Source organism: Melospiza georgiana, chromosome 4, assembly GCF_028018845.1.
Source record: "Melospiza georgiana isolate bMelGeo1 chromosome 4, bMelGeo1.pri, whole genome shotgun sequence".
NCBI classification, from domain to species: domain Eukaryota; kingdom Metazoa; phylum Chordata; class Aves; order Passeriformes; family Passerellidae; genus Melospiza; species Melospiza georgiana.
Genome location: NC_080433.1, coordinates 33419056 through 33444311, shown reverse-complemented (window position 1 = coordinate 33444311; position 25256 = coordinate 33419056). Strand labels below are relative to the sequence as shown.

Below are 25256 nucleotides of genomic sequence, written 5' to 3'. Positions count from 1 at the left end.
GATACATCAGCTTCCAAACCAGTAAGGTTTAGCTGTGATTCAAAAAGGTGCTGCTGTCTCACATGAACACAGTGTGTACAGATGACCTCTTTCTCCCACCTGGAAAAACTTGTTAAAATTGCTAAAACAGAGAAAGCTATTAAAGTTCTCCTCTAGCAAGAGCTCTTCTGTGTCTCAGGCTCTGTCAGACTGCAAATCCCATGCAAAGAGTGCAGCAGACAACCTAAGCCAGGCTTTACCCAAGGGCTGCTATAAGCCAGTGAAACCTGGCAGGGTGCACAGTGACAAAAAACAAGAGAGACTGTGAAGCTGAAAGGAAGGGATGACATGAAGACAGCAAAAAATCCCTGAATCAAAATGCTTTCCTCCTCTGCACTTAAGAGAGTAAAAGGTATCAGCAACATGGAGAGCGAGCAATAAGAATATTGCACATATGGCAGAAGACACACAGATCCCAGGCTTTGCTCTGATGTGTTGATTTTGATATATTACTCGTTCATCATCAAGAAAAATGAAGTGCAGCCTATTCCTGTGACCTACTCCTTCTCTTCAGACAGTGTTGCCCTCTCTCACCTCCTCTAAAGGATTTCTGAGCTTTCTTTGTCAATATACAGAAAGCACCCAGACACCTTTGCCTGGAAAGGGCAATGTAAGAGATTCCTGGTATTGAGAACTCATCTGCACTGCCCTACAAAAACGACAGAAGCCATAAAGAAAAAAACCTTTCCATTTTCAAACCTGCATAAGGAAATGTTTCACTTTTCCTCAGTACAATGTTTACTACAGCAATACCTGCTTTTGTTCACCTGAGATTTCAGTTCTCATTCTCTGTTGTTTCTAGGTTTATGCTTCAAAGAGACTTAAAAAGCAGATGCTGGTGGCAAACTCAATCTGACCAAACTAGCGTGCCCAAAGTGCATTATCTTGGGACACCTGCTACATGGCAATGATGGAGCTTGCCAGGGTCAGCTATTCTACAAAGGCTTTAAGCCAGCAGTGGTATTGAGAAAGATAAACCTCCTTCACCTGAGCTGCTTCAAGCACCTGGGAACAGGGCAGGGGCCTTGATGGGACTTGTCTGGTGTCCTGCATGGCATGGAGGAGTTCAGATCTGCTGCTTACAGCAGCTGAGGTCTCCAAAACTGCACTTTGGCAGGGCTTAACTCACCCTGTGTGTTGAAGGCTGTCCTCCTAATGTTTAAATTCCCAGAGACTGACTGCTCTGTTATCCAGTCTGCACAAGGTACACTTAGATATCTGGGAAAAGACATAGTGTAGGTATGAAGTGTAACTACTACAGGTAATGTGTAACTACTAATGCATGCTGCCACCTTTGAGAACAGAGCAGCTGCAACATCTCAGAGGGAAGAAGTAGTCACTGTGTGCCCAAGCCCAGGAGTTGGGCTCAGTCCTACAGAGAATGCCACAAGCTGCTCCAAAATCCTTGCTGAAAAGGAACTCAAGGTACCTGCCAAGCCTGGCCTCTCTGCACAGGTATAGCACTGCCATGCTGGGGCTACAATGTTTCCAGTGCCAGAGCTAGAGGGTCTCTATCAGCTGCTTTGTCTGCATCCCACGCACAACACAGCATTGAGAAGCCCAAGGCAAAGGAAGCCAAAAGAGACTGACAATGTGGCAATGCCTGGAATAAGCCAGAACTTTCCAAGAAGCTAGACACAAGGAAAAATTTCAAAGAGAACCAACCCCAGCTGCTAACAGACAAATTTCCCATCATTTTGATGATGAGCAATTCATCAATTTATCCCCTCAGCATGTGATTAGGGGAAGGAGCAAAAAGCACCAGACACACTTAAGGCTCAGGCTTTTTGTTGATGTTCTAAGTGTCTAGTAAACACTTGAAATTAAACCTGACAGTGAATGTTCTACTTGACCAAGATTTTTGTTTGTTTTCCATCAAGTTCTTGCCAGTCTTGCTAGGGAATCAAAGAACCTTTTAAAAAGCAAATATTTATCAGAAAACAGAGATCCAGAAAAGTTCAGGAGATTAATTTACAACAGAACTTCTTTGGTATTCAAAATTTCATCTTCTTGCAGGGTGACCAACTCATCACTTTGAGTAGCCCACAGCATCACAGTTATTTAGTACTGCCCCAAACAGATCTCACATTTTCCCTCATTGGTCTCTACAACAGGGAAAAATAATACCAGAAAAAAGGCAAGGATGCAGACAAGCAAAGAGACAAAGTATATTTTTCCCTCCTCTGCTTCTAGGAGACACAGATGTTTACTGCATTCCTGCCACAGCATACCAGATAAATGAATAGATTGCAATTCACCCAGATGCAGAGGGATGCTCACACAAAGCTTCCTTACTTTAAACTCAGGACTAGTGTTCAACAAACCCTTCCCTGATACAAAACACTATTCTCAGTCGGCATAAAGAGATGGTTTTCCTAAGCCAGTAACTACTATAGCAGCTATTACCTTTCCGGAGAACATTTGTTTGATCAGAATACTCCACAAGGGTTGGGATCTGCTCGACAATGTACAATGCACCATCATCAAGGCTCCTCTGCAGCTTGACCTTCTTCAGGTCTAGAACCATGTACTGATTGTTGTAGGTTCCTGGGTACGAGAACAGAGAGAGTTACATGTCCTGCCAAGGGAAGGAAACAAGCACAAGAGGTAGAGGGAACACATATTTTTTCCTAAGATGCATATACAGGTGTACTTACCAGAGTTGCACTTGGAGAAGGTCTCTGCCCAAGTTTTGCCATCATTTGCCATCATGTTGGCAATGCGGACCCTCTGCCAAGCTAGCAAGGATTCAGGCACCACTTGCTTAATGAGGGTTTCATTATAAACACTGTTGGTGGTTTGCAACATTACCAAGCCGCTGCCCAGTATGTAAAAGTCATCCAGGGACACCAAAAAGCCTTAAAAAGCAGTAACACAAAACCTGTTATCTTTGTGAACCTTTGATATACTCATAGAACAAAACAGAGATAAGTAACGAGGATATGGATGAGTCCATGCGTGTGTGTGTGAACTGAAACTGTACAAAGATTAAAGATGAGGTAGTAACTTCTGCAAGGGCTTTGGGCCCACCTGTCAACCCAGTTTGAAATGAGAAACTGTCACGCTTTCAAGACACCTAATTCTTTATCTAAAGCATTTGCTTTGTCTTTGTATGCCAAGCCTGGAAGCTTCTCCATAAGTCAACCTATGTCTTACACTAAGGATTATATACCTTAAATGCCTGTGAAGTGTTTGTTTCTAACAAAGAAGTGAACTAAAAAAATATAAAAATTCAACAATGAAAACTAAAGCAAAGTACAAACTCCACAAAAACACTTACATAACCAGTATCAGTTTTAGATTTTTAGTCTGTAAAGACAACTTAAATTCATTTAATTAATTTGAATTAATCCCCTTAATTAACTCCTTCTTTATTAAACCAAGCAGAAAAATCTTCCTTCTAGTTTAATCTTCTCCTAAGTATTCTTAAAAGCATCTCAAGACACGGGCATCTCTTAAATCATAAACCACATCCTGTATATGAGGAGAAGCTCTACCTACTCGTCTTCCTGACATGTTGTCACAGGGGTTTTTTATTCCTGCCAGCTCTGCAAAGTCAATACAGCGATGGATCTGTGGGCAGGATTCCCTTCCAGGTCACATGCCAACAGAAGTCCTAGGTCCAGTTGCAAACCCTTTGCCAGGAGGTGGCACACAGAGCTGAAAAGGTCAGCTATATGCCTTGGATAGTATGGGGACTACTTGTAGAGCAGAAATAACTTGGCCTTTAGATTACTCAGCAGATACATGGCTGCCAGGCTGGGGAAGAAAGGTTGTTAAGCAATCTGGTCATGGGGAAGTCATACAGAGCCTAAACTCTTGTTAAGAAGTTTTTAATAGCATCCATCTTCAAAGAGTACAAAATGCTAAAATGCTGTGTTACACCATAATAGTTGAGCTCCCCTATGAAATCTTCCACAGCAAACTTTATTAACACAAACTGCAAAAGTCACCAACCTACGACAGCAAGAGAGACAACCCAGCTTTGCCTCCTACTCCTGGGCTTTTATCAAAAGGCAGACCACCTTCAAGCAAAAGTAATTTTTAAGGGCTCTAGTTCAGCAAAATTTCTTTAAAGAAGCAAGTTCTCAAATTAGAACAGATCCAGGAACATACACAGTGTGGATATCTGTTCTCTAAAAAAATATCAGTATAGAATAGACTGAGCACTCTGGTATTACTCATGGAGAGAGAGGTAATACATTATGTACATTATCAGCAGAGATCTCCCTCAAATAAGTAAGGAAATGAGAAACATCCTAAACTTGGCTCTGCCAGTCTATTTTATACAAGGACTTGGGATACTCTAGCAATAATCTGCTGCATAACACATCAAGTGGTGCTTGCCCAAACACAGCAATAATTGAAATTTTTGAAACAATTGTGATGTGAATTGAGCATCAATTCCTGCGGGTGACAATGCCAAGTGTCCTACTTCAAAACAAACAAAGTAATTTCTCTCTCCAATTTCAATCAACAGCTGAGATAGAACAGAAAAACTTGACTCAAAACAAGGGCTAACACAAGGAATGATGCTGAATTAACTGAAGGTTGAACTCTGTAATTCAAATAAACTGCAAAGCTCAGCTAAGCTGAAAAGAAGGAGATTTCCTTCTGGGTCTTAGTATTTACCAAGTTTTATCCTGAAATGTTTTATAACACAACATGCCCTCCATGATACACCATTACCAACTTAATAATTCCAAGATGGCATTTTGATTTAAGGCATAGGCAACTCTGAAACAAAGGGAAGCTAAAATACAAGCAACAGGTTACCCATGGTATAAAGACATCCAGAAAAATAAAACCTGGGTAGAGAAGTCTGGAGATATCAGCAGATGTTTGATGTCCTCTTGAGCCATTCTTCTAAGTGTGTATGAGAATCTGTTGTAAATGAAGGTGTTATCTCACTGTATGCTTCTTCTATGTTTTTCCTGTAAAACCATCTCTGCAAACCCACTTCCCATTTTGTTAGGAACACTCAATCAAATTGGTTTTATTTCATTGTTTTTTGGGGTTTTTTTAACCCCTCCCTCCAATGAACCTGACAACTCCACAGAGAAACAAGCAAAAGTACTTCTGATTGCATTTTCTGGATCTGATCCATTTAGATTCCATTTCCAAATGCCACTGGAAAACGGAAGTTTCCAGAACATGGAGTTGCACTCACCATGACATTAATCAGCCAAGCAAAGCATTTTTTGCGATCTGAGCCACAGTGTTCTCCAGAAAGTCAGCACATCAAAGAGCATGTGGGCGGCAGCACGTTCTGGGGTACTATTGTTCTGAAAGAGGTAGACTGCTGCTTTCTGAACTAGACAGCATCAGCTTTTTTGATGTTTTAAAAGGTCACTGTGCTCTTTCAAGTATAGCATGGGTCAGCTTTACTGGCTGAAAGTCAGAGCTATGAGGTCTAGCCCACCTCTCAGGACTGGGAGTAACTCCTAGCTGAGATGCCCAATGCTCTAGTGCATAAACACATTTGAATATGGGAAAATAAATGTATTCTCTGGATTAGCAGAGAATCAGCAACTGCTTCTCATGTCAAGACTGAACACCCATCAGCTGCCTCCCTTCCACTTGCACATCTCTCCTAGGCACTAAGAACAAGCACACACCACACCATAGCTCTGGTCTCAACTCCAAAGCTCACCACACCTTCCTTTGCTTCCCTCCAGGTTTTGAACACATGCTGGAGGAAGCAGAAAATGCTCTGGCAATACCTCATGAGCAAGGTACTCCTGAGAACAAAGGCTACCATCTTTTCCACGGTTTGTTCCTCCCAGCTCTTCCTCAAGCTGTGGGGAAGGATTATGCTGCATTAACACCAGATTGCTTCAAAGCAAGGGACACAAACTACCTCTCTCTCCTGCCTTAGCACGGATAGATAGATGGATAGATATGACGTGTATAGTCAGCCATCAAGACAACTTGTGCCATCTTACTCACACATCACCACCTAGCTCAACCCAGAAAGATCCCAATAATGGACCAGAGGAGGAAAGGTGGAAGTAAAAGTCTTCAACTGTTCTTCTTCAGCTGTTTTGTTTAAGCTGCTAAAATCAAATTAACATACTTTAAAAGACCATGTCTCAGCACAGAGAAGGTAGTTCACTATCCAAACCAGAGTGCTTAGTCAAAATGGCACCTTCCTGCTCTTAAATGGAGTTTAAAAGAGCTCCATCCAAATGGATGAAAATCCTGGAAGCTGCAACCCCCCTGCTATCCAAAGAAAATAATAAATTTTATCAGTTAGTTTGGCTCATTTCTTTGAATGCCTCAATAAGCAGTGTAAAGTACTGACCAGAGGTGAGGAGGGAAAGGGGCAGAGAGGGAGAAGTGCAGGTTCCTGTCTGATCCACCACTAGATATGTGGCACAAAACATAGAACCTACCTTGTCTCTATCACTTCCTTACTCCCTCACATGAGCACAGCTTCATTCAACATTTGTGAGGAACAGAAACATCCTCTGTACAATTTCAGTTCTCTCTGCTATGCATTGATTCACAAGCCACAGGAAGTATACATGTCCAGAGCTTGAAGAAGACAATGAAGCTCAAGCTTCCAGTTCAGAGACATTCCTCCTTTCCAAAGGTTCACAGAACTGTCCTACGTGCAGCTCTGCGGACAAAGACTATGAGCAGAGTTCAAGTGAGAATTAAGGTGAGTTAGTGTGGAAATGAGCAGCAAGTAAAGAAATCATTCTGCAAAAACAGAGATTACAACTTCCATTAATTCCCACTTGACTGTGCCTCTGCAGGACTACCGCTGCTCTGAAAGGGAGAAAGCAGCAGAGAAGATATGCTGTTAACAATGGACATTTGAACTTGGTGGCAGAACACTGGTAACTGCTGGGGAAGCTGGGATGGACTCTACTCCTGCCTGTCCTCCTACCTGCTCACTCACAACATGAGCAAAGAAGTGCAAGGCCCTCCAGCTGCACCACAATGCACGCCCTAACACAAATCATGGTTAGTCAATAGCCTCAGAACCTCTAAACTGAGTCGCAGCTAATACTAATTTTTGCAATCTAGTAGCCTGTCTTTTGAAATTCAGTAAATAAAGAAATAATATGGATAATTTTATTCTGTGACCCCAGGAGAAATCATGGATTTGGCATATTCCTTCTCAGAAGACAAATGACGCCTTAACATTTTCTGACACACCTTTTGGACAGCAGCATAGTTTTACTCTATATCCTATCTCACTGGATGACAACTATCTTTGAATAACTCAGTTAAGTGTCACTGAAGGCCTAGAAGGGCACCTGTCTTTTAGTGCTCTCTGTTTCCTCCAGAAGTTAAAAGTTCTATGTCCATAGGATCATGTTACTATTCAATTGAGATTACTATGTAGCCTTTCTTACGGGTTCTTATGTCTATCAGGACAGAGACTAAAAGCAGGAACATTTTTGCAAGTAGACATTACAATTGTCAGGCCGAACCATGGCCAGGAGCTGCAGATTCCAGACTGAAAATATCTCTCATCATAACATGGAGCAGAGGAATTTGGCAGTTGCCTCCTTCCTACGTGACGTCCCTGGAGCATTACTAGGCCAGTGCTTACTCATGCCATGGAAAACTGCAGGTTTGTGAACTACACCCACAGCTAATGCAATTTGCTGCAGTCAATGGAACATGCTTGTCTAGTGCTTGTGATAGCACCCTGTCATCAGTGAGCACCCTGTGCATGCCACAGGCCTCTCTAACTTCACTGTAGCCATGGGAACTATGCTTTCCAACACTTCTCACTCATCTTGTTGGTAGAAGTACATCTTCCCACACCACTATGTTAGAGTCCACATGGCAATAGCAGGCTTTAAAATCAGCCACCTCTGCAGACCTCAGCCCTCTCAGGGAAGCACAGTGTGATTTTGTATACCAATGAACAGACCCCCAACTGTCGCCCTGATTTTTTAAGATTTTCTAAGTCTTCTGATGTTTACATTCTTGTAGCAAACTTTCTCACACACTTTCTGTAAATAGCTTATTGTTTTGCATTCTTTTGTGGAGGAGGAGAAATTTGATGGACTGTAAGTTTGGCCAGTGTCATTGGAGATGTGGCACTTTCACCCTCTAATCCAGTCACTTTTGGAAAATTGTAAGTGTCGGAGTCAGAAAACAAACTTTCCCTTTTCTTCACCTTGAGAGCAGCAGTGTGTGCGCTTGTTTTGTTTCGTGTCCTATACTGACACCAACCATTTCAGCAAAGCAGTAGCTGATTTTTGATTTTCAGGTATCCTGCCACACACTATGCTTTGCCAGTCTCATAAAACCATAATATTTTTATTTCCTTATACAAAGAATCCACAAAAGGGGACAACTGAAATACATCACCACAGACATCCACTAAAAATAAAATAATAAATGCTCTGTGTGGCTGATCATGATCCCCAATTTTGAATCTGCAGCACAATGCAACATACAACAGTTGCTAAACAGAGCCACATTTTTGTCAAGGGTAGTGCTATCATCAGTATTTCAGCTGAGAGATATGAGAGCCAGAATAACCTCATGAACATTCACGTGATGAACAGAGCTCAGAAACCTTTGCTTTCAACCAAATTACACAGACTCGGCAAAATTCCTTGCAACAAGCAAGTGAAATTCCTCTGAGGCAATCACAGATAATCCAAGCTCTTCAAAGGCTGTGCACTCAAGAGACATTCAGGCTACCTCTACTCCCTTCCTCAAATTAAAAATCTCAGATGTCAGAAAATGCTGCATTCCTGAGGAGGCTCAAACCCTCACAGAAAAAGTCTTGTTTTCAATGTGAAAGGAAAGCAACTGCTTTTCAAAACATTCTCCCAGTCACAGTCTCAGGAGACCCTGCCATGAAGAACCCTTGCCCTTACAGTAAAGCACCATTACTCAACAAAGCACATTTGGAAATCATCAGCCAACAAAATTTCATGAGAATGACAGAGTCTGCTATAGTATCTACTTCATTTAAAATGTTTTATGAAGATTTTTGACTGTTTAGGTATTTTTGAACTTGAAATTTCACCTCTAAAACCTTATGCAATGTCAGCTCTAAGAGGGAGTTACAGATTTGCTTTGGTTTTTCACGCTCTCATTTCTTGGTGCTGTTCTTGGTACTACCAAGAGCACATATTTTGCTCCTCAAACATTACTTGCTGGCAATTTCTAACATTTGGCCTAATCTTCCCAAAATAATATTTTCCTAAATATTTTGGCTGGCTATATTACTAACACACCAAATAAACATTAAAACATACTCTCCTCTGCAACAGCTTATAGAGAAGCTGGAAAAGGAAGATGTGGGGAGAAAGGGAAAAAAACCCAAAAAACAACAAAACAACTGAAGGTTCCTGAACCCAAGATCAAAGAAACTGATACACTTCCAAACAGCAAGTGTTTGATACTCAGTAATAATCCCATTACAGTAGGAGTCACGTCACAGTGGTAAACAGAAGCACTCAAAATTGTTGTTACCAAACATGCAAATGCTACAGGCATGGTGAGGAGTTCAGCACTTGAGATGACTGCAGACTACACAAGCAGAATTCAAAGCAGCATGTTTGTGCCAGAGGTAAAATATTTAACCAGTATTATTCAGAGCACTGAAGGTGATTAATCAACAACAAAAGACAATGACAACAATATCATGCTCAAGACAGAAAATTCAAGCTAGCATTTTGTCCTCTTGGTTGCTAAAAGTTCTAAGGTAGATTGAAGCCAGTGCTTCTTTTCACAGCCAGGACAGCTACAAGACAGTAAGGTGGTCCATATTAAATTGAATATCTACATATTTTTGGTTTTCTTGACTTTACCTGGGTAACTACTGAATGAGACCCGGCCAGTGCTGGTGTATGGATCAACTATATTGAAGTTCCAATGCTTATATATTCTCAGTGTGGCTGCATAAGTAAACCAGCTGGAATGGGCAAAATATATATTCTCATATCCAGGTAGAACCTGGAAAACAGAAGCAGAAAGATTAATAATTTCAGACCTCATGATATTCTGCATGTTTTCTACTTGATAGAAACTGGGAGAACTACTTTTTTAAAGTAGTTTAATTAATTGCATTATTGAAGAAAGAGCAGATTCTTGTGCTTTTAGCTGTGTACTAAATGAATTTCTGAAACCTACAGAAACAATTCTTACCTATGTGTTGTTTTCAAAATAAAACATCGTGGGTTATTTGGGATACCTGCATCACATGGTATAGGTTTTCCTCCAGTTTCAATTGGAATATTTCTATTCACACATTCAAATCACATCTTTTCAAATATATGACATCAATTTAAAACATGCTGTTTCTGTGAGAATTCCTCTGGCTCACTTTGAAGTGAAGTACAGAAGCAAATGCAAGTAAATTTCATTTGAAAAGGTAAATATATATGTTGATAGTACATATTTTCAAAATATGTCCCTGGTTCTATGATTTGTTGTTAGCTCAGAAACCTCTTACTGTAAGCAAATACTTTAGTTCATGTTTCTCAATTTAAGGTGAATACTCTGCCATACATTGACTCTCTGGATGCTGATTAAATCTTCTTAGCAATTTTAACTGAAAAATGTAATTGCCAACATGATGCATCAGTCACTTATCTTAAAACTGTGGGGTTTTTTTCTGTCATCACTCCTACTGGAAAGCCATTCAAAGGTATCACTATTAACAGAAAACATCAGCCACTTGCATCCATTTGTTTTTATGTTAGCATTATCCCTTACTTTAAATAATCCTTTTCCTTTTTTTCCCTGCTTGTTTGCCCAATGTTTTTGCAGTCACTCACAACATCCCTTTTCAGATGCCACTTCTCTAGGTGAATGAGTTATTTCTCATTTAGTCTCCCCTCCCTGGTAGTTCCTCATTCCCTAGTAGTTCTAGCAGCTTTTCAACATCCATCTCTGTGGTTTTAGTTCAGTCTTTTCCCTCCCCTTGAACTCAAGTGAGAAAAACTGGACTCAAAATCCTGTAGAGGCACAAATGACAACTGCATATATGCATCTTGATCATTGACAGAAGTCTCTTTATGCACATGCAACATGAACAGGGAAGACTCCAGAAATGCAGACTCATGACACTGCAAACCAACACAGTCACTGGAGATAAGGTTCTGATGCTCACCTTGATCAGTGCAGAGCAGTGTCCCATGTCCCACTGGTATCTCCCATGGCCTCCTGAATCCACACTGCATTGTCTACCTCGTGCAGAATAATCAAACAATGCAGGAATAAGGTCCAACAGGTCTCCAACTGCATTCAGAAACTGGACATCAAAGTTGCTCAGTGGCTGAATGAAGGAGAAGATGACAAAAAACACTTTGAGACAGAAAAACATCAAAACAGCCTCAGTGGTTAGAATTTTTCTTTTGCTCCAGAAGGAAGCTCTCATATGGCCTATGAAATGCCTACTGACAAGGCCCAGATGCTCACACTCACTATGGCACCAGGCACTGAGGAAGCTTTCAGGATCTGGCCCTTGTAGTGGCATTACCAATGCTACAATTTCTGAGGCAAAAAGGAAGATGTAACTGCAACTCAAGAAACCTGAGTGTGTGTTTGCAAGCAGCATGTCAATCAGTCTGTTACGATTTACTGAGATAAAATTTAATTTTTTTGTTTATCTAGATGTCTTTGAAGTGTCTTCCACTAATGGTCTTGGGAGCTCTCAGACATCTATAAACACTGCAATTTAAGACATCCTCAGGACTGAGGAGGAAGAAACAAATGAGGGGGAAAATAATAATAAATACCAATCAAGTAGCTGAATAAGGAAAGTCAGTCAAAAGGCACTCTGCTATGTGCTTTAGTAAACTCCTTACAGTTAGAGCTAGCCAGGGTTAACAGGGTTAACTACACACAGCTGGTTGTGCAACATGCTCTTTAGAACCTCCTCTTACTTTGCCTCTTCAAAAATAAGAGCTTAATAGTGGTTTAACCTCAACCTTCAAATACCATGTTCTAAATCTTTCTTGTTCTTGCTTTCACCTTTTGTTAAGGCAAGGCTTAAAAAAAAAGTCAGAACACACATCACAGTGGTGCTGTGAATAGTAATTTTATAATGCCACATAATCATTTAGCAAAGAAACACATTGCAATATAAATCACTGTTACTAAACCATATAGCTGACCTCTACAAACCCCAGTAAAGGGGGACAAGGAAAAATGAAACAGCATCAAATTAATTTACTTTTTATTCAGAATAAAAGTATTCTGAATATTTTTACATTGAATGTAATATATTAAATATAAAAATATTGAATTCTGAATTCTGTGTTATCCATCTCCTGCTTTGGCTGAAAGAATAACCAACAGGAAAACCAGAAATCATGTAAACTCCAGTCCATGCATCCCATAGGAAGGAATGAGACCTTCCCACAATGTTTACAGACAAGAGAAATAAGCCATTCTGACAATTAAAACCATTCATGGCAGAAAGCCCCAACAGCAGCTGTAGTTTGAGGGAGAAATCCAAAACAAACTTTCATGTGTTACATTGCTTTAGTTCATCATGTTTTTGCTGTAAGGATCCATACAAGGGAGCAACATCAAGAGATGTGTCTTTGGATGGTTTAAGCAACTTAGAGGCATGAATCAGTTACAAACCAGTCACAACTTCTATTTCATTGGAATCCATGTAGAGAGACTTGGCACTGTTTAAGCACCATTTCCCCTATCCAGCTGCACTGAAAACTCACCACACAATAAGAAAAGGTCATTTTCCAATGTCTGATTCACACAGGCATCACTGTACAGTACCACCAGGAAGGGAGCAAACTGGCTTGCATGAGATTGCTCCAGCAATCAAGATATTTTAATTGTACTTGACACCCATTTGCTACCACTCCATTTTCTCCTTCATAAAAGCTGCATTCACTGTAATATCTACAGGTAGCTACATTGATATTGCTACAGCAATAGTCAGAATTGCCTGTGTATTTTTAAAAAGTTTCACATTTCTGTGCTTTCTTACCATCACTCCAAATTAAAACTTCTGTAATTATTAGGAAGTCCATTCAAATTAGAACAAAAGTGCCAAGCAATGAAGCTTTCAGAACAATAGGCACAGTAAGGTGCCCAGAGAGCAGGAGGAAAGATCCATTCAGAGCACAGGTTATGCAAATTCCTAAGGCACTGGGTGAGATTAGGCTGCCAGCAGCCATAGCCAGCCAAAATATCAGAGATGCTAAAGAGGACTAGGTTGTTAAGAACCCCCCAGAGTTCTGTTTTCAACTGCCTTTTGAGGGTCAAGAAAATTTTGTTCTAGTTTATTTCCAAAAATTCATTACTCTCCTTGAACAAACCTGGTTTTGTGTTTAAGACTGTCTGATGTGACATCGCATCAGCACTGTGCTCCTCTGGAGTCTCAGTAAAACAATGCATTCAAACACAAGAAGACACAAGAACCTGCACTGCAGGCCCAATCAGGAGTGGTCTTAAGCATCTGCCACAACACAGCTGAGAGTGCCAGTTTTGGAAAAACTAAAGCTGATTTCCAGGATATATGAAGAAATCTTCTCTATGATGAGTTAATCAGTGTCCACTAGCAAGAATTAAACCCAAAAAACTGCATCATAACAATGCATGATATAGGGCATATTACAATTTTTTGTAATCACTTTTTCCCATCTCACTCAGCAATGTCAGAAAAACTCCTTATAAACATTATTTAGATCCTGAAGAAGAATGAATGAACTAAACTGACAAGCAGAGAGGTAGTAAAGCCACATCAAAAGTCCTTTTGCTAGAATGTCTGTCTCCTCTAGGGTGCTGTCCTGAACAGCAAAACAAAAAATCAATTTGTTTGCCAATCCAAGAAAGGCAGAAATAAACTTACAAAGGGCAGCAGAAAGGAGAGAACCGAGAACCAGCCCTAAAGGCTTGTTTACATGGGACATTAAAATAGGCAAGTTATTCTGTAACAATTGTTTTCCAGTAACTTGTCCAAGCCTGAGCACTCTGAGTAGAAAATAAGGAAGCACAGAGATCTATCCTGGAGTCATTCTAGTATTTAAAACTCTGACACCTCCTCATTCAAGAGTAATATCCCTGCGTAGACAAGCCCAAGATTAATCACAGTGTTGGAAGAGCATTAGGCAGATGAAAAGGCATTATGTTCTTTCAGTGCCTCTCCCTCAGAAATTGTCTTGACAAAAGGGCTGGGTTTGCTTACTGGATATAAAATGTTGCTAAACCAGATGGAATAATTTTTACATTTTTAACATAAAAATGTATTCAAATTTTGACATCACTCTTAATGATACCTGTAAATATCAAATTCAAAATACAGAATTTTACAATGTACATTGCCTTCATGCAGGTCTTAATGGAAGAATCTACCTAAAATAGACCTCAGGACTCCATGCAACAAAAACCCAAAGTTTAGAACAAAACATTTTATATGTTTTGTTCTAAACAAATACAAAGCATTTCCTTCAGAAAGAATAAAAAAATACATATACTAGTGCTACTACCAAATCATTCAAAGCCCGGATTTTCTTTCTGCAGTAAGGCTCAGTTACTTGTGGCAGACACAATGGTTCTACAATATTCAAATAAAGCAATCTGAATTTTAGGGGAGAGCAGCAAAACAGAACATTTCAGAATTGCTTATGTGCACATAACCCAACTCTCACTTAGGAAGTAGCTGGCTCTGGTTTCAAACTACCATGCATAGTACCAGAAAACAGAATTAAAAAATTAAAAGCAGATTAGTTATGAAACAGCTTGTTTTCATTCTCCTGAAAAGGAAATAGTTCTATAAAACTCTGCCCAATGCCCAGCGTTACAATTCACAGACTTCATACACACAGTTGCTTTTCTTCATCCCCTTTATCTCTTTTAGCCTATCCATGTCAACCAAACACCTTCTCAGGGTTCAGGAGACCATCCTGTCTATGTATGATCAGGCATGGAGCAGGGAAACATAAGAACCTTGAAATGATCTCCTCTTCCCCTTCTCTTTCTCATGTCTCTGGTATTTTGGGAGTTAAGGGGAAAACCTTCCTAGGCTTTCTTCTACAGCATTTACTCTTGTTTTAAGCTTAAGACAGTGGGAACAATTCTCCTCTACATATACAGAATAATATGTTGAATTTAGAAGTACAATAGCTTTCCCAACAGCAAGTAGAACATCAGGCAACAAAATACAGACTGTCACATGTTGAGTTTTGGCTTGGTTTGTTTGGGGTTTAGGGTGTTTCTTTTGTTTTGTTTGAGTGTGGGTAAAAAAAAAAGGAAAATAAAAATGCCCCAATTCATACAAGAGGTATTTTTTAATATTTCTGATGTTCATTACCACCATGAATTCAAACTATTGAACTACTAGACATCAAAAGATAGACTTGTTCCTGATGATGATAATCCAAAGACAATAAACACGTGGAAAGGATTATTTTATTAATGAAACAAAATAGTATCTACAAAAGGAAAGAGTTAAGAAGATAGACTTCCAAAGCACTGAGGAAAATGTGCTATAGGAATCAGATTTGCTTTTAAAAACATGCAGAATTTGTTACAGAGACTTTCAGTATGAAATTTCTTTGATTGTTTTATTTTGAGAATTGAGTAACAGAAAAGTATTTGTTACTGGAGTTGCTGTCCAAAAATAAACCAAAACTGAAACAATTGAGTTAACAGAACTAAAGTACAATACTTAAGAAAAAAAGTAATCTACTAGGTAAATTTATTTGCACTTCAGATGGTAGATTTCTTTAATCACAAGGAATAAGAGAGATACTGGTGGTGGTTTTGCTTGTTTGGTTGGTTTGTGAGTTTAGTTGGGACTTATAAGTGCCAACAGTTTACAGAAGCCGAGCTGATTCTCAGATGAATGGATGTGCCAAATCTAGAATACCAGCCAGGAGCTTTGTAGCTGCACCTGTTTTTATTGCCCATGTAAGCTCACAGCAACAGCCTTCAAGGCCTGTTTCCTGAAGGACACCTAACAGCAATAAATATGCACACACAGTGGTAGCCTAATCTCTCCAAAGTACTTAAAAAGTATCATGGTGTCCAACAAAATGAACTCCCTGTACTTTTACAGAACATTTTACAGAATGTCAGGTATCATTCTGATGCCAAGAAAACCTAAGGACCTGGCTGCAAGAGCAGCTGTCCAAAATGTACTCAAAGACAAGGACTGATGTTAACTTAGTGGCTGTGGCAAAGAGAAGAAACAGCACCACCATTTCAATTAAGAAATACATACACAGTGAACATTTTTGCTTTGAATAAAAGTATATGCATCTTAACATAGGTGATAATGTCCAAAGCTAAAATTGTGCCTGGCAAGGAAAAGAGTCAAAATAAATCCCATCAATTGCTGCAAGTACGTCCAGGAAAAGAAAAAATATTTCATGCATATAATTCAAGAATGGAGGACACATATATTTCAGCCTGAACCACACATCTGAACTTTCCCCAAATGCACTATTCTTATATAGACATGCTAGTGAGATCTCTAAAGAGAGGATAAAAATTATTCAAACACTTCAGAGGTCAGTGCTTTCTAGTGCATAGTTAAATAAGCAAGCATCAGGGAACACACTTTGCAGGCAGGACATGCCTATCACAAAGAAGTAACTCAGACACAAACCAGCACTTTTCCCTTCTCCTCACATGAATCTAAAAGATTCTAAAGCAGCAAAAAAGCCAAAAACCTGATGAGCTTGACAGGGCTCTTCATATACAGGAGTTACAAAAGGATATTAACGTGTTCTTTTCCTAGAAAGTCAAGGTTTCTAGTGTTTTCCCCTATAAACTTGGGTCCCTCAGGATGGATTATTGTTACAAACATCTTTTTTTTTTCCAGTTTGAGCTGGCTCCCCATCTGTGAAAGCCCCAGATTGACTTCTATGCAAGAAAGATGAACATTTTACTAAAATGCAATTGTTTACAATTCAGAACTCCCAACTTCTCAAAATTCTTGGTATGATTAACCTAGCTAAGAAGGTCAACTACAATTACTCAAGTCCTTCTTCTCACACTGAAAAACCTATTAGATATTAGACTTTAGGACAGCATTATAATTGCCATATCTCTATTGGAGTTAAAGAAGTTCTGCTATTACATACAAGCTGATGATATGGAATTCAATTCCAATTGAAATTAAAGAAAAACAAATGATGAAAAAACACCAAAAAAACCCAACTAAACCTCCACCCAACAAAACCCCAAAATCTATCCCATCTGACCTGCCACAACACAGACCACATCTTTTGTGACCGTATATTTTTGAGACTTAAAAGACAGAAAAGAAGAAGTCATTTAGTAAAGTAAAACATACTCCAGGATAGAAAGGCTTTTAGGATTTGAAATCTAATGCTTGGAAAAAAGAATGAAAGCTTTAATTCTTGCTGTTGCAGGTATACCTAAAGGGTCATCTGCTTAATAACAATTGTAAAGTGACAGCAACAAGCACTTTAGAAGTGTTGGTCCTTCAAGCATTCACATGGATACAAGAGCCACCCCCAACTTAATCACCACATGAGTGCTCAGGGTTCCAAGCCCCTTGTGAAGAATCTGTGGTTACATCAGCCAAGGGCTCAGTCACGTTATCGACACTGAACAGCCACTAAAGATTTTGCAGAATTACATGCAGAATACATACTTGCCACTAAGTAGCCTATTTCTGGTTTTTATTTTTTAAAAGTGGATCCCCTTCTCCCATGTTTGTCCACTGACATCCCAGCCCCAGCTCCTAAAAAAGACATGCAGTAGTCTTACTGTTAGTTTATGTAGTTTAGCCCACTCGAGGGCTCCCATGTACAGACCATCCAACTGTGCAATAATATAGCCAGCATGCCTCCAAAATGGGTCATCCTTATTATTTCTGATTTGTTGTCTTGTCCATTGATCTTGCTTCCTGCAGAGGAACAAACAGGTAGGAGTTTTCTTGGGTTGTTTTAGAGTATAATTGATAATGCAGGGAAGGGGAAAATACATTATAACCCAGATGGTCCAGTCTTACTCAAGATCTGAGGCAAATAACGCTTTGGAAATCCTGCAGATATAAGCATTATATCCTCCAAGTGTAAATGTTCAGACTTAAGCAAAATACCCTACAATCATGTGCCTCTACCAGATTTTAGTGTCAAAAAAGGAATTGAACTTCATGTTTCTGGAGGATTTTGCTATAGCAGATTCAGTCAGTAAATGGAAACAAGTGCTTGATAGGTTGGATGAAACATTCCCTTTTAAATGTCTATTTAAGAATAAAAATAGACTGATATTTGAAGAGCCTCCCTCTCTCCCCTGGGTTCAAGTGCAGTGAAGGCTTTCTGCTGGTGGTGCTCAAACATTGCCTGAGAACCATGTCTTTGCTCCTCTGAGTAACAGGTGGGAGGCCAAACAACTGTACCCTGTGCCAGATCCAGTCAAGAGCCAAGTCACCCAGGTTTAGGGCATGAGGCAACACAAGCTGAACAGACCCTAGGGCAAGAGCCATCAACATTGTAAGGACCTCCCAGAATTCTCTCTTTTGCTGTGCAAAAAGAGCCACAAAAGAACCACAGGAAATGAGAATCAGATGCTAGCCTCCTCCATCCTCCTGTATCTATCCATCCAGCACTATGTAAAGTAGCAAATTGAGAGGACAAACCTGTAAAGGAAGCAAACTCTTCCAGCAGCATATGGTGAGAAAACCAACCAGAGTTAGCTTTCTAGAAACATCAAGATGCAGGAAGTATGTCCAAGGAAAGAGGGATATGGTCAGAGCATTTAGGGCTAAGGACTTCCAAGACAACACAGCAATCCATATTACAAAACTGCTATAAAGTAAAGCAGTGATGCAGGAGTTGAGGAAAAAGGCAATAGAAAAGCAACACAAGGCCACCTAGTATTGCCCCCATTCATCCAACAATGCATCTTGGAGAATACAGCTGCTTTGCTGGGTCATTCTAGGGAAAAAACCACATATACACTGATACAGCAGCTATCCCATTTTTCTCATAAGGAGGAGCACAGCAATGCTGAAAAATTATAGCAAGGGAGCACTAAGATTCTTTGTTCTATGTTTTGGATAAGATAAAACTAATTAACTTCATATATGCACACCAATAACAGTCAGATATTCAACCCCTTATGGAAAGGGCAAGACAAGGCAAATATGGAAAAAATTAGTCCCCAAAAGTGACCATTTCACACAAGTATTTGTAATGGAATAAAACACAAGCCTAATGAGATTAAAATAATTGGTAATCACAGCTGAATTTCCCAGTACCTGGCCTGGTTCTTCTCCTATTGTAGTTTCCCCACCAGTGTGGCTGCATTATTCGAGCAGCTACACTTTTCTTACTTTTGATTTTTACAGCTAAAGTGAAAAGTGAATCACAACTTTTGTGATTAGGATAGAATTTACACTGGTGGTAGAATAAAATACTAACCTAACAGAAGAAGAAAAGGATACAGAATGCTAAGAAGATTAAGGTGCTAGGAGACCACTGTTCAGTGTAATATTGAAAATATCAACTTTTCAAAAAAGGAATTTTACTAGAATGACCTTCAGAATTCATTTTCCCCACCCTTTGGCAGCAATGGTTTTAAACATTTCTTGGAAAGAATCAGAATTAGGGAAGGGTATAAGCACTTCTTCATGTACATTTAGAATTTCTTTTAATAATAATGGCATTCAATCAGAGGGAAAGGAAGCATATGCTTCCCTCAGCCCATAAGGAAGAGAATAAAAAAAGGTTGAAAATTCTGTCATCCTCCAACTCCAAGTCTTGATTGATTTATTTTTAGCAAATAAATACATACGCCATAAAATTCTGAACTCCTCTTCGAACGGTGGGAGTCTTAATTAGCTGTGGATACATATTTGCAGCATGGTCATACATTTGCCTGAAAGAACAAGAGTAACAGGAGTTATTCCTTTGCATCTTCTGTTTATCAACCAGTTAATTAACATGCCTTGACAGCAAAAGCAACACAGTCCACAAAGTAAGCTTTTCCTACTCACAGAAAACACTCCAATGCATGACAAAGAGCAAAAGTAACACAAAAGGATTGTTAAAATGTGACTTAAAATAAATTACTTTGTCAACGTCTGCTCAAACTGCTGCACAATGGAAAGATGATAAGCAAGAATTTGATTGAACTACTTCATAAAAAAACTGTACCTTCAGGGAATAATTGTAGGCCAGAAGCATCTTGAAAGCATTATCACATTAATTTAAGCACAACAAAAATAGTTTTCTGGAGACCTATGCTATTTGGAATCACAAGAAACACAGTGGCAAAGGTAATATAATTTACTGATTCAGTTCATTTCACTCTTCAGAGAGAATTTCAGCATGATATCTAGCAGGTTTTACCTGCCAGTAACCATGTTCCTTTCTGTTTAAGCTAAATATCTCAATTTTTAAGCATGTATAAGATGATCCTACATGTTACCACAGAAACTCCCACTCATGGCAGTCCTAAATAGATTCAGCTTCATAGAGACCAAAATTCTTGTGGCTTTTTCTGTTGTTGAACTCAGTTAGCTGTTTTATCCACATTAACTTTTAAAAACAGAAGTTGAAAAGGCTTTGTTGCTTGTTGGTTAGGGCTTTTTTGTTTGTTTTCCTGAAGTGACGTACTTCAAGATGAAATCAACTGTTAAAAAACTGCTCAGGAGCCCAGAATTAAAGTCACCCTTCCTTTTTAGCTGAAATGTAATTGTCTGATCCAAGCCAAAATAAAACCTCAACATTTCTCTTAATGTGAGTCAAGCTTCACCAACATTTTTTTTCAGTCACTGATTAAATTGCAAAAAAAAAAAGGGGGGGACATCAGCAGAGAATTATTTCACTGAGGTCTGGAGTTGATAGAGATAGAATTACATCCATCATCAGTACATTTATCTTCTACCAAGTGCTGAGAGAAAGAAAACAGCACTGAGAAACAGATACCAGCCTCAAGGAAAGCACATGCCAGCAGGGCAAAATTCCTGTAATAAAACTTATGAGAGCAGCTTTCTCTGGGAGGGATGCAGACAGGAGCTCTTCCCAGTTTCCCTCAGGGCATAATTAAAGAATACAGATAGAGAGAATGGTTTGCTGATGACTAGAGAATCATCTACTGACCTTCTCCCCTCTTTCTGTCCCTTGCCCCATTCCCAGACAATTGCATGAACTTGATAGCATGATCCTGTTGCTTCTTATCTCAGCTCTGGTACCATTCTGACAATCAAATCTAATTGTCTCACACGTTCAGGCAAAACAGTAATCCAGCAAAAATGTGATTTGTTTTCATTTGTAGTTTGAATTAAGTTGTGGAAGGGAGATGCTGGGACAAGAGGGGAGCATTCAACAGCTTTGCACCATTACATTTCTCACAAAACTGCAGCAACAATTTTTAGTTCTAGAGTTTTCTGTCTCCCATGAAAAGCAAGACTACATAAAATATCATAATCTACTTCCACAAGACTGCAAGAAAATTGGAGAAACAGATCAATATTCTCCACCCCTGCATATTCACAGAGAATTTGGCAAATAAATATCCCAAGTAATTTTAGGAAGGGAACTAAAAACAAACTCTATACTAGAAATCATACAAAACATACTCCATACTAGAAATCGGAGCTCTCATGTCACTAAAGAGGAGCAAATAGCACAGGTTGGTCCGTCTGGCAGATGATAATTTAGTGATTAGAGCCAGATGAGGAAGATAAAATCCAGCTGGGATACTGGCGTAACCACTGCCTAAGCCAGGACAAATGATCAGGCTTCCAACTCAACCATCAGCTCTACTCTCTATTCTGCACTCAGAGGTTATGCAGATTTTACAGCAGTAGTATCTTTAAGCTGTCATGACTGATGTAGAGACTGGGTTAGGTTAGAATTGTGACTGAGAAGATCTTCTTTAATAGTTTCACTCTTATTTGCTAACAGAGGACAAACAATTCCTGGAATTGATTATTTTTTTTTTTTTTAATGATCAAGGTTATCAAGAATTTTTCCCCCCAGTTGCTCTCTTCAGTTTTATTTTTGATTTAACAAAGCTTCTATGTGCATTGCTTGTGTGTTTTGCAAGGGCATTATTCTCTGAATTTAATTGGATCGCTACAGTAAGGCTTTGCAACTACATCTATGGCCAAACACAAGGCAATTGCAAATCTGGGACAAGAATTCCAAACCTAAAACCAGAAAAGCAGAGTCCTCCTTCTTTAAATTAGCAAGCAAGATGACAGGACTCCGGTCAGCTGAGGCTATATGAGGAAGAGTAAAATTAATGTTGCTTCAAATTTAAATGCTGTTTTTAGGCACTTGGCATGTCCCAGCTGGAACTGATTTAAAACAATGTCACAGATTTAGATGTGTTCTGCCACGAAGTAAAGTCAGGCCTCGTTAACACTTCTCTGTTAGAAATGGGGAAAGGAAATTCATGCCTAAGAAAGCCAGAGGAAGTACCTTGGCCACATGATATGACTGGACTTCGTAGAAAGGTGAAGGATTTGGGATAAAAACAAGTGCTTGGATCCCCAGACACTACAGACACTAGGATTCAATTTATCCAATGTCTAACTAGGCATTTTAAAAATACATGGATACTCTCATACTCAGAATCAGGTGTCAACACTAGGAAGATGAAGCATACTCTAGAGAAGACTTACATTTCTGCCATCACTGGAAAACTGGTCTGACTATTGTTTTCTCTACCACTGACCTATACAGTTAGAGCTGAAATTAATTATGCCCCAGTAATCCAAAATGAAACAGTTCTAGCACGTTTCATATTTTGACTTTTTTTAAATCTCATTATTTTACAGACTGTTTAGGTTCCTACTATAGGCAAGGCATATACTTTTAAGAGAGATACTTTGTCACTCTTTTGCTTACATGTTAAAGGCCCAGCTGTGTCTGGAAACTCTCCTTCATGCCTTACGAGTAATGTGAGATCTGAGCTAGCTGAGAATTCCCAAAGGTCTCCAAATTGCAGGCCAAGCTGGACCTCCTGCTCACCCAACAGCTTCTGCAGGAAGCTGTACTTTAACATGGGTTCAGGCACCAACATTTCCATCCTATCAATGCATCACATCAGAGCTCTTCCTAGCAGGACTTCTAGGATTTCTGCAAAGAGCCACCCTGGGTCTGCTTCATGGAGTCCTTACAACATATGGATGCAAGACAGCTGGAGACCATGGAGTTGTTCAGACTACAGGCAGCCATGTACTAAAAAGCTCTTCAATTACCAAGTGTTACACCCCATGTTTTCACATTGGAAGGCTGCGCCTGAACCACCTGAGGTGCTTGTACAGGTAAATCACATAAGGGTCTTCACTGCAGCAGCTAAGTGGCTGACAATGCAAATAAAGCCTTCCCCAAAGCTAAACACATACCTACACTCTCCCTTGTTCTTACCAAGAACTTAAAAGGGAAGCTGGAGCTGTGGACACTAATGTGTGCAAAAGTAGAACAATAGTGTGTAGAGACACCTTCTCTAAGGAAAATTGTGATGGTGCTAGAGTTCCATAAAACAGGCTAAATGGGCCAGGCAGTCTGATGGGAATGGAGTTACTGATTGAGAAAGGCTGTTTCCCAGTTTTACCCTAGAAGACTTGTTTAACTGTCCCACAGAAAGAACATCTGCCTGCATGTTAATGAGGATTCTCTAAATTTCTGGGCTAGATGAAGGAGAAATGGAGTTCTGAGCGCAATCTTAACATCTGCAGACTCAGGGAGTTCTCACTTCTCCTGCAATTTAAGAAATTGCAAACACAGTCTATAAAATGATTCATTAGTTGCAGTTTGGCAAATAAAAACCCACCAAGGTCATGCAGCTAAAACCTGAAGTACTAGGTTCTCTGTCTTATCAAGGGACAAGAAAGTACATCACTATTTCATCTCTGTTCCTTACCTGAAACATTTTCAGAAGGTATTAGCTTCTGGAGAAGCCTTCTTTATCCAAAATAGCTTTACACAACCTGACAGAAAAAACTTGTTTGTAACTCACAGAGAGAAATGCGCTTGCACTGCAGTTACAGATGGACAGTGGGGCAAAGAAATAGCCAAAAAAAAATTAAACTCAGTATGTATAATATTTGATACTCATTTTATTGACAGCAAGCATTTTCAGATTTTGCACTTGCCAGGAGATTTCTTGGTGGATTTTCTCAAAAAGTCTCCCCGGAAAAGGCAGGCTTTGGCTACTTCTGATTTTGCATCTTAACCCACTCTTGCACTTAACCTCCTTTCAAACAGCTGAATTTCCCATTTTGCTTAAAAGCCTAAGACTCAAACCATACTTTTCCATATTAATACAAACCCTCAGCTTCACTTCTGTTCATTAATAGTCCTGCTACATCCACTTCTTTACAAAGAGCCACTCAGTGCTGGAGCTGTTAGCCCCAGAGTAACAGCAGCCAGGGCTAGGAACCAACCTCAGTAAGCACATAACCTGCAGGAGGCAAAAACCTTGAGCAGAACAACTTGGATAACTTCACTTCTGTGAATCTTCACTCAACACACATGGAAAAAAAAAGGGAGAAAACCTCCTTCCTCTAAAAGTTAGCCTAGAATAAGATATCAGATAAATCCCTGCAGACACTGTTCCAGATTCAAACCACATAAAAAGAAGCAGACACATACTTAAGTTTGTTTCAAACCCAGGAAGACACAAATCTACTGTGGAGGCAGAAGAGGAGAGGGTGTGAGTTGTTCCTACTACAGCACTACTTGCCATCTAACTGAGCTTAGCATGGACTGGGCTACCTGTACTATGACAAAACTTGAACTTAATCACCTATTGATTAACACACCTAGGTAAAGCCTTAGGAAAAAAACCTGTTGAACAATACCCAATTTTAACAATATTCTAGATGTAATGCTAGCATTCCCCAGATTCAGGGATAGTTTACATAAACTGGCCAAACAGGGCAAGGCAATAACCTCCCACATCAAATAACAGATCTCTCATGAGCTTAATGTCCTTTCCTGTCTGGAGTACAGGTTGTGTACTATGAATTTTAGGACTCCTTCACTCCCTCAGAAGTGTTTTGTTATTGACAAATATTACTTTATTGAATTTCCTTTATGCACTTCCAGAGACCTAGGTGCCTCACCAGTAAAACCTACTAGAGAATCACATCATCATATGCCCAGAGAACTATCCATAAATATTAACTGATCTTAAAATATCTTACTAATTAAATGAATATAATCTTGTCCAGCAGCTGTACCTGACAAATGTTCAGCAGACAATCTTCCCTTGCTGGCCTGTACAACACACACTATGAGTATTTATTTCAGTATTCTGAAAGC

General features: G+C 39.5%; 1 protein-coding gene across 1 annotated transcript in view; it reads right to left on the bottom strand.

The window, feature by feature from the left end:
- Positions 1-25256, bottom strand: part of PLBD1 (phospholipase B domain containing 1) — a 38155-nt gene that overhangs the window by 4964 nt on the left and 7935 nt on the right. The window contains exons 3-8 of the mRNA XM_058022904.1: positions 19771-19854; positions 17740-17878; positions 11138-11302; positions 9834-9978; positions 2697-2897; positions 2446-2586 (exon numbers count right to left, since the gene is read on the bottom strand). Of these exons, the coding sequence (XP_057878887.1) occupies positions 2446-2586; positions 2697-2897; positions 9834-9978; positions 11138-11302; positions 17740-17878; positions 19771-19854 (875 nt within the window). The remainder of the gene's footprint in view (positions 1-2445; positions 2587-2696; positions 2898-9833; positions 9979-11137; positions 11303-17739; positions 17879-19770; positions 19855-25256) is intronic.